The sequence below is a fragment of the Eubalaena glacialis genome, chromosome 1, assembly GCF_028564815.1.
Source record: "Eubalaena glacialis isolate mEubGla1 chromosome 1, mEubGla1.1.hap2.+ XY, whole genome shotgun sequence".
In the NCBI taxonomy this organism is placed as follows: Eukaryota; Metazoa; Chordata; class Mammalia; order Artiodactyla; family Balaenidae; genus Eubalaena; species Eubalaena glacialis.
The window spans coordinates 232,386,587-232,404,073 of record NC_083716.1 but is presented as its reverse complement, the minus strand read 5'-3'; the positions used below and the strand labels follow the sequence as shown (position 1 = coordinate 232,404,073).

Here is a 17,487-nt window from a genome sequence, read left to right as displayed (position 1 = left end):
TATCAGTGATTTATTGGCCCAGATGAGCAGGAAGGATCAGGGTGTTGCTGGAGACGGCTGCAAGCAGGACTCTGTCCAGGGATCTCACCTCTGTTTCCTCCTCAGTGGCACCTCCTTCTCTCCTCCTGCAGGAGGGGACGCGGCCGGCATCTCAGCTTCGCCATCCAGAGGGAAAGGGGCCCCCAGGTCTGACTGGCGTGGCTGAAGTCCACCTCCCCCCATGTATGACTTCAGGGGCCCAGGGTCAAGGCAGAGAATGGGATCTCCATTTGGACCATGTGGTGAGGGCGGGATGAGGAGAGGCCCCTACTTGGAGGGAGGTCTGCTCAGGCATCCCATGGCAGCACCAGAGTTTCTGATCACCAAGGAATACCAGACACAGGTGGGACGGCCCCACGGATGGTGCGGCAGAGAGTCACGACGCCTTGAAGCCATGTCGATGTCGGGAGACGCCACCCTACACCTCAGCTTTGGTGGTGCCTCTGCAGCCTCTGGGTCAAGGCTCTCCCTTGCCAGCTGCCCCCCTGCACCTTTCTTAGTACTTGATCCTCCTTGAAGTCATTGTAATGGAAATGTCACTCCCTCCATTCTTCCCTACTCTCTGCAGTCACCGGGACAACAAGGTTGCAGTTGCCTGGGTGCAGGCTCCCTGGCTGCTCAGAGGAGGGTCTGGCCGGGCCTGGCTTGGCCCTCTTTCTGGTGATGGGGAGTCGGTCTCCTTGGGGTTCCAAGGTGGTCCAGTGATAGCCAGGTTCCCACCTCCCTATTTCCATGTGTCCCCCCCGGGTGCCCCAAAAGCTCAGAAATCCTTCTCTTTTGCCTGATTTTTGTGTTTTTCCACTTGCCCCCTACTCCATGCCCTTTGTGGATGGAAAGTCCTGGTCACTGTATCCCTGCCCGGTAGCCCACGCCCAACGCTCCCCCCGTCTCTGGGCCCCTCTGCCCTGGGCAACTGGGGCCTCATCTGTGGGCCTTTGGGCTCAGAAACTGGGTCCCCCTGAAGATGGCCCAGCTGGGAACCCCGCACCAAAACATTAATCGACCCTCAAGCCCCGGGGCCACGGGGCGCCCAGGAGGCCACAAGCCCTCCAGGCACGCTGCTTCCCAGGGGGGCCCTGGAAGACTGGCCTTTGGCCTGGCGCTAGTGTCCCCCAGTTCATGTCCCAGCAACTTCTGCCCGCACTCTTCTTACTTCTGGCTCAGGCGATTTATCCAGGCTCTATGCCTGCCTTCTGCCGGTGCAGCCAGGTCCCCGGTACGCCCAAACCCTGCCCCTCTGCACTTGTAAGTCACTGGGACCCTCAGCCTGGCTTCCCCCTTAAAGATGCTGTTGCCTGGGTTCAAGCCTGGCCTGAGTGCTGCCCGGGAACCCGCTGACGTGAGGAGGGCATCCACACTTATCTCCCCCTCAGCCCTGTCAGCGCTCCCACCTGGGTGTTTCAGAATCAGAACACAAAGCCCTAGGAGTGTATCTGGGGAGCCCTCCTGACTCTCTGGGAGGGTGGCCCGCCACCGTGACTGGCAGGCAGCAGCAGTGCCGTACCCTTAAGCACACATGGCGGGTGTGTTTCTAGGTGGCACAGAGATAACGCAAGTGCAATCAGCAGCAGTGTGTCAAGAGGGAAAGTGTTCAAGGGCACCCAGGGTCACCAGATGTCACCCTCAGTTATCACGTGACCCAGGAGAAAGGCTCCACGTCAGCTCTTGCAGGGCGAAGGCCTGGAAGCGAAGTGATGTAGCCACCACCCGTCCCCCACACGTGCCACCCTTTGGGCTTGCCATTCTAGGGGGCACACACTGCCCTGCTCCTTCCAACTTGCCCCTGATCCACCCAACCTTCTGCCCCAGGCTGCACCTTGCACACGCCTTAACAACCGGCTCTGCTGCTGGGGGGCCGGGGGAGCCCTGGTTTGTAGTGTTTGTCACTTTCTGTGGTGTAAGTGTCCCCATCACAGCCAATCTCAAGCTACCAAAGTGATGTCACTGAACACAGACTGGTGAAGGGGTGCATAGTAGGCAGCATTATAGTGTATCTCCCTCCTACAAATACAACAGGTGTATGTATCCTCCAGGATGTAGACAATATAAACAGTAAAACTAGGAAGGGATGAGTTTTGAGAATTTATTACCTTTGTTTTTAATAGAAATTATTTAATTTTAAGTTTATAAAATTTAAGCTTTGAAAATGGCTATGTTCAACACCAGCTCATAGAAATCCTGAAAATTTAGCGAGCGGGCACAAGCTGACTACAGGACACCACTGCCTCCTGCCCAGGTGGACCTGGCCCAGGGCCTGGTGGACTCCCTGCTCCCAGCACTCCTCAAGATCACTGCTCCGTGGCCTTTGCTCCAGCTGCCCCTCTTAGCGCTCATGCCATCACTTTGGCCCCTCGTCCTTCTCCAGGAGACGCCACTGACCTCAAAGCCTCTAGCATCCAACTCGTCGCCTCAGCTTTTCCCAGGGCCAGGCTGACCTCTGGCCCAGCACCGCTCTCTGGAAGGTGTCCCCAGGCAGCCCAACCCTCCTCCAGCTCTGACCATGGTGAGCGCCCTCCACACACTGCTTTCCTCCCCGGGCTCTGGAGCAGGTGCTTCCAGCCTGGCTCCTCCCTGGAGACTGTCTCCTGCACCAGCCCCTCTTCTTTCTCTCACCCCTGGTTCTGCCCTAGGTTTCTTATTTCTCCAGTTCCCTCTTCTGAGATCCCATCCATTCCCAGGCTTCAACTGACACCTTAAAGAGATGACCCTGTGTAGGTCTCTCTAGGCCTGACTTTCTCCAAATACTACAGCCTCCTCCTAGAAATCTGCCCATCACTTCAGTCCGGTGCTGGTGCCCTGCCCTGAACTGTGGCGGTCTGCAAAGGCCAGGACTTCTTCCTAGAAGATGGATAGCAACTCACAGGCCAGTGGAACCTTGTCTCCTGCTGCGAGTTCAGCCCAGCTACTCTGTGATGCTGCTGCAGCATCTGCTGTGTGGCTAAGTGAGGCCGCAGAGGCTTTGAACTGACCCCAGCCCTCTCGCCCGCGCGTGGCCCAGGAACAGCCTGCAGCTCAGAGGCAAGAGTCAGCTCCCGATAGGACTTCCCCAAGGGCCTAGTGCTATATAGTCTCCCCCACCGCCCAGGACCTCCCCGCGTGTCCCCCCGCCGACCCCAGGAGGGCCGTGTACCTCCCCCGGGACTGAGTACTAAGCTTCTCTGTTGCACTTGCCCTTCACCGGGGCTCCACCTAAGCAACGTTAATTTAACAAAATCACAACACTCCACAACCCAGCGCAGAGCAGCCCCACAGGATACGTTTGTTGAACTGAATTAAAATGGGAAGTTTACGCCATGGTGGAAAAACCATCCTGAAAGATTTGGTTCTGAGGCGTGAGGTAAGTTCTGAACACCCTCTTATGGTAGATTGTCGCAGACCTGTCGGGTTTGTTTCTGGGTCCTTGTTGGTCCCTCTTGCACAGACTTGGCCTTGGCCATGTAACCTGTGTTGGCCAATGGGAGAGCAGCAAACGTGATGCAAGTAGAAACCTGAACAGCACGTGGGCTTGATCTCTCTCACTGCAGTTGTTGCCCTGAGACCACCATGTGAACGAGCCTGAGCTAACTTGCTGGAGGATAAACCCAGGACCCAGCCCGCAGCCAACTGCCAGACATGAGTGAGGTCCTTGACTGCCCTCTGATCAGCTGGGTCCATCCAAGCCCGAGAGAGCTGCCCATCTGGGCCCAGCCTCCATTGCTGATCCACACAATTGTGAAGCTAATAAATGGTTGTTTTATGCCATTAAGTTTTGGGGGTAGTTTGTTATGTGTAAAAGTGAACTGCATCACTCCTTAGGACAACTCCTCACAGTGTCTGGAGAGCTGAAGATGGTCAGGCAGGCAGGCCCAGCCCCTCGGCCACGAGACTGTACTATGAGCACCCTGGGAGGCCCCAGGAGGATCCCCCCAGATCCCGGGCGAGGCCAGTGAGGCATTCACCTCGCACACAAAATGTAAGGGGTGCCCCCAGATTCAAGATACATGATATTTTAATGCAATTCAGCAAACTATGGCTCGTGGGCTGGCTGCCTATTTTTGTAAATAAAGCTTTATCGGAATCGGGGCTGGGATTAAGGTTCTGCAAACAAGGTAGGGCCACAGAAGCATGCGGTCAGATCCTGTTTTGTTTTTTTTAAATAAATTTATTTATTTATTTATTTATTTATGGCTGTGTTGGGTCTTTGCTGCTGTGTGCGGGCTTTCTCTAGTTGCGGTGAGCGGGGGCTTCTCTTCGTGGCGGTGCGCGGGCTCTAGGCACGCAGGCTTCAGTAGTTATGGCACGTGGGCTCAGTAGTTGTGGCTTGCGGGCTCTAGAGCGCAGGCTCAGTAGTTGTGGCGCACGGGCTTAGTTGCTCCGCGGCATGTGGGATCTTCGTGGACCAGGGCTCGAACCCCTGTCCCTTGCATTGGCAGACAGATTCTTAACTACTGCGCCAACAGGGAAGCCCTAGATTCTGTTTTTATTAAAAGTTTGATACTTTGTCATGGATTTTTGGTGTTAATCTTATTTATTTGTGCTTTTATTTATTTATTTTTTTAGCTCCTTTGATTTGGGCCAAATCCTTTCCAGCCTACCGCGTGAGCCCTGGTATCTGACTAGATCTCAAACCTCTACCTGCCTATTATATTCCCACCAAGGGTCATAATTTAAGCTGTTGCCAGACTTTTACACTTGTTGTGAATGAAGCAAATGAGATCAAGTCCTACTCAGGAGAAATTAAGGGGCCAGTAACCAGAGAGCTGGGGTCAGCTTTCAGGGGCAGACGGACTCCTCCTGAAGGCCCATTTCTCCAAAGTTCCATGGACTCCTCGCCACGTCTTCCCTGAGTAGGTTTCATGGGCAAATCCTCAGAGCTGCATGATTCGGTTTCCAGATGACCCGTGAAAACGTTCTGGTTTCGGTTTTGTATATTTGATTCCCCCCCGCACCCCGTAGACAGTGTTCATATCCACCTCCCATTAGGCCAGCAGAGAGCTAGAATATTTACGCATAAATCATTGGTATTTTACAAAGTCTCTTTTGTGCCATCAGCCTTGGGATGTGGACGTGTGTGTCTGCAAGAGGGCTCTCCCAGAGGCCGAGGCCGTATTTACTCCCCAGGGAACTGCCCAGACCACTCGTGGTGACCTCAGTGTGGTTGCCCACATTGTTTTTCAACCCCAAATGGCCAGACATTTCCAAATCACACTTGAGCTCATCCCCAGGCTTGAGGGAGAAAGAGAAGTCTCCCTTGCATCAGGGAGGCTATGGGTGGTAACGGATGAGTCGCCCACTCCCTCTGGATTCTGGAGACAGGGCTTCTCCCACGCCAAGGCAGGGCACGGCTGTGCCAGTTGGTGGCATCTGAGGAATCTGAAGGGAGTGGACAGTGCTGGAGACAATGGGAGAGATTTTTCCATGATGCTCCTCTGCTGTTCATCTGCAAACACTCTCTGCCTTTTCAATATTTCACTGTGGAGCGCTTCCATTTCAGGGACCCAGTCTCTGCTTCTCCTGTTTGTCCGTATCAACAACACTGAGAGAAGTGTTTGTGTTTTCTCTTTATTCCTCCAGAGGTCAAGCCAGGAGTTCAGAGGGCCTGGAGGCTGACATTCCCAAGAAGTCAGGGCAGTGTTCTGCACAGCCTTCTTCCCCAGGAACAGAGAGGGGCTCACGCATTTCCAGAGAATCAAGATGGGCCAGTGACACGACCACAGAGTTCTAATGTGCCCAGCCTGACACCACGGCCAAGAACTTGTGAGATTAACCCAGGCCTGGCCCACGATGTGTTTACAGTCATCGCAGGGGTAACCTGGCCTCTTGCCTGCTCCAACATTCTCCTGTTTACCTCTCTGCCCGCTCTCCTGAGGAGTCAGAAGGCCACTGAAAAACGCAGTGCTTATCCTTTATTTACGTCCAGTGGGACCACAGTGATGTCTCCACTAATGGGCATGGCCAGGGCAGACGCACTGCCTGGGGGCAGCATGTGATTTTATTCACACACACACACACACACACGTACCATCTAAATACTGATAATTTTATTTCAATATTTCTGTTTTAAGGAGGTCAGACCCTGCGACTAGCTTGAGTAACATTACTGGCTCTGCAATGAAGTGAAGTTTCTTCCTCTGTCCTCAGACGTGGGCCCCGAGGGCACCCTCGGCAAGGAGCGAGCACAGGCCTCCACCCGCGGGGGACAGTCACACTGCCAGTGGCACTATTGGTGTTTATGGTCTTAATGGAAGGAGGGAAATGGCTTTAAACTAGTCAACGCTCTGAGTCCTTAAAACACACGTGCGGAAGCACAGGGCTGCTTTGGAATAGCCATATTCCCAGCCAGAGAGGGGAACACACCATGTTCTTACCAGATTTTAAAAGAGGAAGAAAATACTAAGTCTGCTGCTCAGGCAGCGGGCTTGAGAATGAGTTTCTGTTATTCTCAGTCCCTTCTGTTTCCTCATACTTGGTCTGGGTGAGGGGGGCCAGTTTCCACCGAGGCCAAGGTCCCGTCTCTGGCTGAGCTGTCTGGCTCCGGCTCCTCCGCAGAAGCTCCAGAGATGGACGAGATGGACGGGCTCATGGATTTGGCTCTGCTGCCCCCCAGCTGGGTGCCAGGGGCAGGGCGGGCAGGACCCTGGGGCATGGGCTGCGGTGGGCCTGGTCCTGGATGCCTGGAGGGCTGTCCTCCTCAGCCCCTGAAGCCACCTGGCGGCTCATTAACAACTGTCTCTCCAAATCTGTCACCTGCAGCTGCTGGCTGGCCGAGGGCAGGAAGCTGGCTGGTCACTGGGCAACGGGATGGTGACACCGGGGAAGAACCCATCCTCACTTCCTGGAAGACTGGCTGCCTGGAGAAGAAAATCCAGGCAAGCTGCCAGCACCAGGCCGGTCTCAGCACAGAGCCCCCTCTGTCCCACACAAGCCCTGCTTTCAACAGGCTCTGTGCAAACAGAGCACCCAGAACCTTCCCTCCCGGGTCACCTGCTCTGCGGCCAGGCCCTGAGTCGGGCGGCCACGCTCCTTCTTTACAGGAAGCAGGCTGCCCGGTGCGGGGACTCAGTGAGCTTCGCTGGCCGCGCGCCTGTGTCTGTTGAGGCCGAGGGACGCGCATCTGCTGCTACCCACCCCGTGCGCCGGGCAGCCCGTCAGCGGCCGGGTGCTGCCACCATGGTTACGAGAGCAGGGGCGCCCGGCCTGGTGCAGCCCGGAGGCCGGGCAGGGATGGGCGGCCTGCCGGCCCCTCTCCTGGCCGCGCCCTCCCGGTACTCGCCGGCGTTTCCTCCGGACCTGTGTGCGGAAGCACTGCGGCGGGGAGGCCGGGCTGGGGCCCCGCGTGTGTTTCCCCGGTTGGCCAGAGCGCCCAGGGCCGCGTCGGGAAGGGAAGGGGCGGCTCGGCCACAGGCCTGCATACATCCTGAGAGTGACTGATTTTGTGCCGCTTAACGTTCTTTTGTTCGCTTTCTCTTTTGTTTTCCCTTATTTTTAGTAAAGCCCTTTAGAAAGTTAAGGGCTCAGTTGGGGGGTGGGGGTGGTGGTCAACTAGCCGATGGGCAGGGGACAGAGAAGCGGTCTTTACCGCTAGCAAAGGGCGGGAGGGGGGCCCCAGGGACAGAGGGGGGCCCTTGGACCCTCCCCACCCTCGGTCCCTAGGGCGGCCCCTCCGCCCAGCCTGCGAGGAAGCACCTGCTTCTGTCTGATTTCGAGGCCGCCCTGAGCAGCTGCTGGCTGCTTCCCACCAGAAGGCCGGTTCGGATTTCGGGGTTGACCCGTGAGCCCCACGCGGGGGGATCTTGTCTCCAAGCAGCACTGCCCGGAGGGTATCATTCGCCCGCTTGCGTGTGAGCCGCTGAGGCCACGGGCAACTTCATAAACAGAAAGATGAGTGAAGAACCGGTCCCTGGGGCAGAGGAAGCGGCCGGCTAGGGCCCTGGTCCTGCGCGGAGGGGAAGCGGGCCTTGGCCCGGTGGGCACGGAAGGGGCACGAGTCCGATGCGGAAGGCCAGCGCCCTTCCCTGCAGGCTGACTTACTTTGCAGGCTCCTCGTGGCGGACGCCGTGGAGCCGGGGCGGCTGGCCTGCTGGGGGCCACACGAGGAGAAATGAGGGGCCAGAGCCGATGCCTTGGCCTTGGGTAGGTTCAGGTCCAGGATCTCTGGGCTGCAGGGGACCCGGGGCTTGTAGGCGAAGCCTGGTGTAAACTCCCTGGAACAAAATGTGCAATCTGAAGTCACAGGAGGAAGGAAGGACTCCCGTTTCCAAGCACTAATAGATGCCAGGCAGGCGCTGTCCTGGGCATGGGGCAGGGGTGAGGGAGAGCAGGGCACCCAGAGGCATAAATCCTTGCCCCATGGAGCTCACGTTTTAGGGCAGGAGGGAGATGATGAAAGAGAAATCAGTGCTAAGGAGGAGATGAAGCAAGGAAGGGGAATAGGGGACTTGGGAGAGTATTAAATTGTGAGATCGAATGGCCAGGAAAGCTGTGGCTGGCAGAGTAATGGTCCCCAGTTAGGTCCATGTCCTACTCCCTGGAACCTTACATGACAAAAGGGAATTAAGGCTGCAGATGTGAGATTATCCTAGATTACTGGGGTGGGCCCAAGGTAATCACAAGGGTCCTTAAGAGTGGGAGAGAGGTAGAAGAAGAGAGTCAGAGGAACAGGTATGGCCACGGAAAAAAGGCACAGAGACGCAACGTTGCTGGCTTGAAGGGTGGTGGAAGGGGCCACGAGCCAAGGAAGGCATGAGGCCTCTAGAAGCCAGAAAAGACAGAAAAGAGATTCTTCCCTAGACCTCCGGAATGTAACCTGTCCAGTGGACACCTTGATTCCAGCCCACTGAGACCCGTGTAGGACTTCTAACCTAGGGAACTGTAAGATAATAAATTTGTGTTTGTTTAGGTAACTAAATGTGTGCTAATTTATCATAGCAATTGGAAAGTGATTTTAGATGGGGTAGCCCGAGAAGGCCTCAATGAGAAGGTGACTTTTAGCCCCCAAACAATCCTGTGAGGCAGGCATTACTACCCCATTTTTCAGATGTTAAAACTGAGGCTCTAAGTTCGTAAACTTTCCCAAGGTCACACACATAACAAGCAGTGAGGCCAAGATCTGAACCCGGTGGGATCTTATAGCCAGCCATCCTCCAGACGCCCTCAGGACCCCATCCCAATGGACCAGCTTCACAGAGACAGGAGCCAGCTTTCCTCCAGCGCCTGCAGCCACCGCAGCTGGGGTTGGCGATGTGATTTCCCCGCCCAGCCCTTTGCTCTCTGGCTGTCATTGAGCTACATACATGCTCAACTCTTATTCCCACCTCGACTTCTGGGGCCTTTGCTATCTATGCGCCCATTTCCCGGACAATAACTCTGAAGACTGGAGTCCCGGGCTGTCACCCAGGGTTGTTGTCACCACTGAATGAGCCGATGTCAGCGCCAGCTCCGCTCCCGGCAGGCAGCAGGTGCTCCTACTCCAGCTTCCCTTCAATAAGTGGGTGTCTCAGCCTGCGGGCTGCACACGGCGGGTGCACGGCAGGTACAGTGAGCTTGGCGAGTGACGGGGTCCCCCCCACTGCATCCCCCCGGACAGGGAGATGCTGACCGGCTGCAGGGCTTCCCAGTGGGCAGTGGGGAGTGTGTGTGTGTGTGTGTGTGTGTGTGTGGTGTGTACTGGGGGTTGAAACCGAGGACTGTGGGAAGTGCAGGATCCAGTGGCCGGGAAGGAGGGTGGGGGGCCCAGAGGGCGCGCTCACTGGGAGGGCCTGGACCCTCAGTCCCGCTGTGCTGCTCTCTAGCTGCTGACGGAGAGTCAAGTCTGCTGACATTTTGGGAGCCTCAGTTTCCTCGCCTGTAAAATGTTTTCTATAGGACAGCTCTGAAGATAGGGTGGCTGTGCTCCGGGCCCAGGTGTGGTAAAGTGCCCCCTAAATGGGGGTTACGGCTCTGGGGAGTGAGACTCGGGAGGAAACTGCATAATTTTTGGATTCATTTCTATATGCCTCCTTTTTTTTTTTTTACATTGAGAATCTATTACTTTAATAATCAGAAAAATAAAACTTAAATATCTGAAAAGTCTCCAAATTCAAATTTAGAAAAAGACTGGCATACACTACTATATATAAAATAGATAACTAATAAGGACCTACTGTAGAGCACAGGGGACTCTACTCAATACTCTGTAATGGCCTACATGGGAAAAGAATCTAAAAAGGAGTGGATATATGTATACGTATAACTGATTCACTTTGCTGTACAGCAGGAACTAACACAACGTTGTAAATCAACTATATTCCAATAGAACAAAAAAAAGAGACTGGCATAAAAACCGCCCATACTTTAGACAAGAAATCTTTCATACCAGGTTGAAAAGGATAGAGGAGATTTAGCCCTATTACTTTTTTTTTTAAAGTTTAATTTTTTTTCTTCGAAAAGCAATATTTATTTTTATGTCACTCATAATATTGTCCCTCCAGGTGAACTCCCTAAGAGCAGCAATTTGGTCTAGTTGACCTTTGATCCCCAGTGTCCAGCACAGTTTCTGAGCACCAGGTGCATTACCAGTGAATGAAAGAAAAGCAAAACGTTAGGGCAAAGGCGTCATAAATTCCGGTATATAGATCAGATGACAGAGTACACAATCATTATAAATAATAAAGATGGGGGCTACTCAGGCATAGGAGAGAGAATGGAATAAGGCTGAAAACAGAGCAATACAGAGTAGCATGTAAGTCTGACTGCAATTGTGTGAAAACAGGCATGCATTGCTGACACTTCTTATACATACAAGGAAGCTTTTTATACGGGCTAGTGAGGTGGTTTTCCTTTAATATTATTTAGTTCAGATGATTCTTTCTCCTATTTTGCTACTCTAATTTTGATATATATATATATATTTTTTTCTTTTTTTGGCCTTGTGGCTTGTGGGATCTCAGTTCCCTGACCAGGGATTGAACCCGGGCCACGGCAGTGAAAGCCCGGAATCCTAACCACTAGACCACCAGGGAACTCCCTAATTTTGATATTTTTTATCATTGCTATTGCAGTAAAATATACATAACATAAAAATCTTGACCATTTTAAAATGTAGCCCCATTACACTTTAAGAAGGAATAATTGAGAGACACTAGTAAAAACTACTCAGGTGAGCACTGGAGCTATTCCCGGCAATGGTAATGGCAGAGGGTCAGCCCTGGGTTACCTGGGGATGTCCCATCACACGGTCATGGAACAGGGTGGCCAGATTTGGAGGAGCTAGACGTGCAGGCCCAGGACGGCTGGCCCGCTTCACCCCGTGGGGCCTTAGAGCCAGTGGGCAGCAAGGTCAAGTTGCAGGGTCAGTGGCAGCCAAGGTGAGCTGGCAAGAAGTGAAGGGAGAAAAAAGTCTGGGCAGCAGGGCTGGGAATCTATAACCTCCCAACCCAGGGCAACCAGGAAAGAGTCCCATCCTTTTTGGAGAGCAATTTGGCAATGCGTATGAATATCCTTATGTGCAGGTTAATTTTATGGGTCAACATTGCTGGGCCATGGCACCCAGGTATTTGATCAAATATTGTTCTGGATATTTCTGTGCAAGTGTTTTTTGGATGAGATTAACATTTCAATAGGTGGACTTTTTGTTGTTGTTGTTTTGGCCGTGCTGTGCGGTTTGTGGGATCTTAGTTTCCCGACCACAGATTGAACTTGGGCCCTTGGCAGTGAGAATGCGGAGTCCTAACCACTAGACCGCCAGGGAACTCCTCATAGGTGGCCTTTGGGTAAAGCAGACTGCCCTCCAGAATGTGGATGGGTCTCATCTGATCACTTTTGGATTTTGGACTTGCCAGGCCTCTGTTACTATGGGAGCCGATTCCTTAAAAGAAATCTCTGTATAGACACACTTCCTGTTGGTTCTATTTCTCTGGAGAATCCTGACTAATACACCTTAAAAGGCAGCCTCCTCTCTGCCGTGGGACATGACCTTTGTTTGGCCAGGGCAGCGTTGCTGCTGGGGAAAGAGCACCCTCAGGCAGAGGCTCCCTCGGCTGGCTCTTCCCATTGGCATTGGAGAAAGTGGCCCTTGGCAGACACCAGGGGGCCGCCCTTCGGCTTGGCAGGCACCCCCCCACCCCATGAGGTTCCCCAAACCACCTGGGGGGCTGCAGGAAGCGGCGGTGTGGACTGAGGGCGCTGGCCACTGTCACTGAACTCTGCAGGGATGATGGCATCAGGGCCCCCTGGAAAGGACTCTGTAGGAGGCGGGGATGGGCGTCTGTCGGTAAGGGTCAGCTTGGCCTCTGAGTGGCCCCTAGCCCCCTAACGCCCCAGAATGTTGAGCTCAGCAGTCTGGGCAGCTAGGAGCCAGAGCCAGGAAAGGGCGACGGTCTGGCAGCAGATGGGGCCGGATGAGGGCAGAGCAGAAAAAGCACATGGATGGCAGTCACCTACGATTTAGAAAAAAGTAATCTGCTACAGGAACGCACGGCGCTGGGTCCTAGTTAGAGGTAAACTTCAATATATTGGTAAATTGGGAGGTGGCCTGCAAGGTAGGCGATTACTTATTAGAGAAGCCTGGCCTGCTTATATTATCTCTGCTTATCAATAGGAACATTGTGCTGGAAGGGAGTAGCAATAAAAGGCTTCTGGAGATATTTAATCTTTACTTGTGTTTGGAATGCTGCTGAGTCATAATCCCACAGCTGAGATTCCCACGGCAGGGGATCCCGCGTCCCTTCAGTTTTCCGGAGGCAGCTACCGTCTGCATTAAGATACGAATGAAAGAACTCAGGTGTTCCCTAACTGGACTCTGCTCGTCAGGGTTCATAACTGGCTCTTGGTCATTGCTGTGGATATTTCACCTGGGCTACAACCAAGCCCAGAGGAGGGTGGGGCTGGGGAGAGAGCACGCCAGATGAGGGCAAATTTCACACGCGTACGTGTGTGCACGTGTAAATACGCATTCACGCTACCCTGACTTCCCTGGCCTCCTGGTTCTTAGCTTGTAGTTTCTTTCTTTCTTTCTTCCTTTCTTCCTTCCTTCCTTCCTTCCTTTCTCTTTCTTTCTTTCTTTTTCTTTCTTTCTTTCTCTCTCTCTTTCCTTTCTTTCTTTTTCTTTCTTTTTCTTTCTTTCTTTCTTCCTTCCTTCCTTCTCCCTTCCCCCTTCCCTTCCCTTCTCTTCCCTCCCTCCCTCCCTCCCGTCCTCTCTCTCTCTTTCTTTCTTTCTTTCTATTAATTTTTATCGGAGTATAGTTGCTTTACAGTGTTGTATTAGTTTCTACGGTACAGCAAAGTGAATCAGCTATATGTATACATATATCCCCCGTTTTTTGGATTTCCTTCCCATTTAGGTCACCACAGAGCACAGAGTAGAGTTCTCTGAGCTCTCATTAGTAGGTTCTCATTAGTTATCTATTTTATACATAGTATCAATAGTGTATATATGTCAGTCCCAATCTCCCAATTCATCCCACCCACCCCCTTTCCCCCCTTGGTGTCCACACGTTTGTTCTCTACGTCTGTGTCTCTGTTTCTGCTTTTAGCTGGAGGCACCGCATGTGTCATCATGAGCTGTCATATATCCTTTGGGGACAAATGTGAGGAGGGAAAAGCATACATGTGGACATACGTAAAATCTCTTTCTTCCTTATTTTTTAAAAGCCACAATACATGTGGCTGGACAGGAGCTTTGACACTGCTTGCCTCCGATCTGGGTCTGCACTGGTGGATGTCTGTGCGGCAGTGAGAGCTCCACCCGGAGGAGCCCACTGCCCTCGGGCCACCCAGAGGGAGCGTCCAGGCAAACGCCCTCCCCGTCGGGCTGGGCGCCTCTGCAGGACTGTGTGCCAGCACCGCGCAGAGCGGGGCCTCCACAGATGGCTGGCGGCCGATGGGTCGGCAAGGCCACGTGACAGTCTGGGCAGCACGGCCCCTCACCTTCCCGGAGGTGATGGCTGGAAAGCAATGCTGCACGTTCCAAGGTGCAGGTCAGCCCCTCCAGGTCTGGACCGACAGATTTCCTGGGAGAGGGCCTTGCCTCTTCTTGGGATAAATGCTTTTTTAAAAAAAATGCATTTTCATAGCCTGGTTAACAGCTACTCAAAGCTAAGCGGATAGAAAAAAGAAAAGGAGAACTTGGCTTTGGGGAGGTGTGGGATGGTGGGGTCCGAACATTTTTACTCCTGGCTTTTCCAGGAAGGCAATTGCACAGCAAGACCAGTTGCTGGAAGCCACAGGGCTGCAATCATCTTTACACCACCTCAAAGTTGGGGCTAAGCAACGAGGGCTATCATTCTGTCTACCAATGACCCACGCCCAGAGCTCCAGGGCCTTCCTTCTGCCGCAAGCAAGGGCCCACCCAGCCAACTCATCTTCCGGGGGCCAGGGGCTGCCCTCCCCACTACAGACCGAGAGAGAGGAGTTGTCAAGCCAGACAGAGAGCCACTCTCTCTCCCTTTCTCCTGAGGATCCATCCATCGCCTATTTTGAGCGCCTGCTCTGGGCCAGGTGTGGGAACACAGGGACAAACACCCTGCTCGTGGCCTCTGTCTTTGAGGAGAGCGGGAGACAGTCACGGAGCACGTGACCACACAGTGAGCCTCGGGCTCACCATCTTTTATGCCTTCGGCCCGGTAGAGACATCCAGGACTGCCCCCCTCCCCAGTGCAGGTCCCAAAGTCCTTCCGGCTCATCGCCACACAGCAGGAAAGAAAGGTGCAGGGTCACTGCCTGCCCCAGTGGGTGCCGCTCTGCTAGGTCCGCCAGCGGGTGCCGGCTCTGCTAGGGCTTCTGCCGGTCATCTCTGACTCCCCGGCCACTTCTGCAGGGGGTGGGTGGCTTCAGGCCTCGGGGACCTGGAATGCGGGCCCTCCCACTGCTTCACCCAGCTCCCCGAGGCCCCGCTGCTGCCGGAGCTGCTGATCTGGGCCAGTCAGCCGTGACCACAGCTGAGGTTAGGGTGACCCTGTAGACACAGTAAGGGAAGTCCTTCCCTGTTCTACGGGAAGGTGGGGCGCGGGAGGCCTGACCAGTCACCATGGCAGGATCCCTCTACTTCAGAGACTGCAAGGCGCAGTCATGTTCACCATGACTCTAGCCCAGTGTTTTAGTGCAGGAGCTTGGCTCGTCTATGGTGACACGCTCAGCGGGCAGGGCGCTCTGTGACCAGGAGGAAGTGGTGGGCGGCGGTCAGGAGACAGGCTGGGTCTGAGTCCAAAGCCGGGCCCCTCCCCTTGAGCAGGCTTCCTCCGATCTGAAAGAAGGGGCCTGTGAGAGATTGAGAAAAACAGTCCTTTCTAGATTCTAAAGAATCCCTAGTAACCCATCAAGTGCCAGTGTGCGCTCGTTTGGTACAGAGGGAGAGAAAATAACTTTTATTTTCTTCTTGGAGCGCCAGTTTCGGTTTCAGGAAGCTGACATCCGAGCCAAACCATTTTACTGATCTCGTTCTTCATCTTTCTCCCCTCCAAAGCAAACTGCTAAGATAGGACACCGACCTCAAATTACTTCTAATCACAAACCCTCCCAAACGGGTTTCCCTATCAGTTCTTAAACCTAGTCTCTTGGGCACGTTTGTAAATGTTTCTCTCCTTCCGGTCTGACAACTGATAATTCTCAGGAGGCCGGTGCCTCCCCTTGGGCTCCGAGGTTATCAAGCGTGGCGACCACACTCCCCTGAGGACCTCAGAACCGCACTTCAGGCCCCAGCGAAACGCGCCTTTGCTTCCATCGTCAGAGGCTGGGCCTCAGAGGAGCCTTCCCAGGATACCTCCCCATCCCTACCTGGTGGTCTCGCCACTGTCCAGGGCATAGGGCACCTCCCTAGGCTGGCTCGGGCCGCCCGCTGGGGGCAGGTGAGGCGCTCCCTGACGTCCTACTGGCAACCACTCTCCCGACTTGGCGTCGATGGCGGCTGGGGAGGAGGAGAGAGAGCTCCGTTGACTTCTGCTCTGGAAGCTCTTTGAGGATGATCTTTACTGGGCTGGGCCCTGAAGTCGAGAAAAGCACACACCCCGGGCCAGTCCCTCACGGCTCCCTGGCGCCTATGGATGGGGACTTGTTTACTTGTGCAGCTTGGGACCTTTCCCAAGATGGCCACTTGATGTACTTATAACCTGAGGGTGCAACAGGCGTGCTCTGGCTGGAACACACGAAGCGCAGAGAAGGACAGACCAGCGGCCCTGTTGCCTTCCACACTCCCACTGCCTCTCATGGAAAAGCCAACAAAAGCCAGAATTGTCTCCTGGGCCCCTGCTTGGCGCTGATGCACAGCGGCCCAGAGGCACACTGAAAAACTCTTCGTGTTTATTTGAAATTCAAGTTCACCTGGGTGTCCTGTATTTTTATTTGCCAAATCTGGCAACCCCAGAGGTGGGGCTCTCTTCGCCCTGTGCTGCCCCAGGATCCTTCAGGCCTGAATCCCTGTCTTCCCCCAGGGCAGGAACCTCCATAATACCACCTAGCAAGGACAAGGCCACCTAGGTCACCCCAAGATCACAGGGAGTGATGGGAGAAGTCCCAGATGACACTGCCATGGATGCCTCTTAAGGGTCTGGGGACGGGCCTGTTCTGTATTTCAAATGACGTGGACCCCTCTTTCTCTAGCCCTGCTTCTCCTCTTCTTGTTCTACAGCCAAAGGGGTCCGTGTCACCATCAGAGCAACACTGTGACAGAGTCTGGATTCACTGCTTCCTTAATCCAAGCTCCTTTCAGCTCTTTCATTAAAAAAAAAAAAAAAAAAAGTCTCTCTAGCACCTTTGCAATGTGGTCTCTGCTTTATCTTAAATATAAAGAATCTTCTCTACCTAAACAGACATGTCTCCAAAGAAGACGTACAGATGGCCAACAGACACATGAAAAGATGCTAAACATCGCTAATTATTAGACAAATGCAAATTAAAACTACGATGATATACCACTTCACACCGGTCAGAATGGCCATCATTAAAAAGTCTCTAACAAATGCTGGAGAGGGTGTGGAGAAAAGGCAACCCTCCTACACTGTTGGTGGGAATGTAAGTTGGTGCAGCCACTATGGAAAACAGAATGGAGTTTCCTCAAGAAAACTAAAAATAGAGTTGCCATATGATCTAGCAATTCCACTCCTGGGCATATATCCAGACAAAACTATAATTCAAAAAGATACATGCACCCCTATGTTCATAGCAGCATTATTTACAATAGCCAAGACACGGAAACAACCTAAATGTCCATCGACAGATGAATGGATAAAGAAGATGTGGTACATATATACCATGGAATACAACTCAGCCTTAAAAAAGAATGAGATAATGCCATTTGCAACAGCATGGATGGACCTAGAGATTATCATACCCGGTGAAGTCAGTCAGAAAGAGAAAGACAAATACCATACTTATATGGTACAAAAACACATACTCACTTATATGTGGAATCTAAAATATGACACAATTGAACTTATCTATGAAGCAGAAACAGACTCACAGACGTAGAGAGAACAGACTTGTGGTTGCCAAGGGGGA

The 17,487-nt window shown here is 53.3% G+C and overlaps 2 protein-coding genes across 5 annotated transcripts in view; both read right to left on the bottom strand.

The window, feature by feature from the left end:
- Positions 1-6,597: 6,597 nt before the first annotated feature.
- LOC133092098 (uncharacterized) lies at positions 6,598-14,678 on the bottom strand. The gene is made up of 6 exons (XM_061191330.1): positions 14,395-14,678; positions 8,050-8,222; positions 7,705-7,883; positions 7,147-7,308; positions 6,986-7,044; positions 6,598-6,778 (listed from the first exon to the last, which is right to left on the bottom strand). Exons 1-6 carry the CDS (start codon positions 14,676-14,678, stop codon positions 6,598-6,600), a joined length of 1,038 nt encoding a protein of 345 aa, XP_061047313.1.
- A 340-nt stretch (positions 14,679-15,018) lies between these two features.
- The window catches only part of ARMC9 (armadillo repeat containing 9), a 145,204-nt gene continuing 142,735 nt past the window's right edge, over positions 15,019-17,487 (bottom strand). Inside the window, exons 23-24 of one of the 4 annotated variants that reach the window (XM_061188375.1) lie at positions 15,769-15,898; positions 15,019-15,252 (exon numbers count right to left, since the gene is read on the bottom strand). In XM_061188375.1, coding sequence (XP_061044358.1) covers positions 15,114-15,252; positions 15,769-15,898 — 269 coding nt within the window. In that variant the 3' untranslated portion in view covers positions 15,019-15,113. The remainder of the gene's footprint in view (positions 15,253-15,768; positions 15,899-17,487) is intronic. The other 3 variants (XM_061188384.1, XM_061188397.1, XM_061188388.1) reach the window with 3 other exon arrangements.

Excerpts from the sequence above, each read along its gene's own strand:
- LOC133092098 (XM_061191330.1), bottom strand. The coding sequence starts at position 14,678 with ATGAGCCGGAAGGACTTTGGGACCTGCACTGGGGAGGGGGGCAGTCCT. Across the intron at positions 8,223-14,394 it reads TTGACAACTCCTCTCTCTCG|GGAGTTTACACCAGGCTTCG; the intron begins GTCTGTAGTGGG and ends ATTTTGTTCCAG. Across the intron at positions 7,309-7,704 it reads TCGAAATCAGACAGAAGCAG|GTCCGGAGGAAACGCCGGCG; the intron begins GTGCTTCCTCGC and ends TTCCGCACACAG.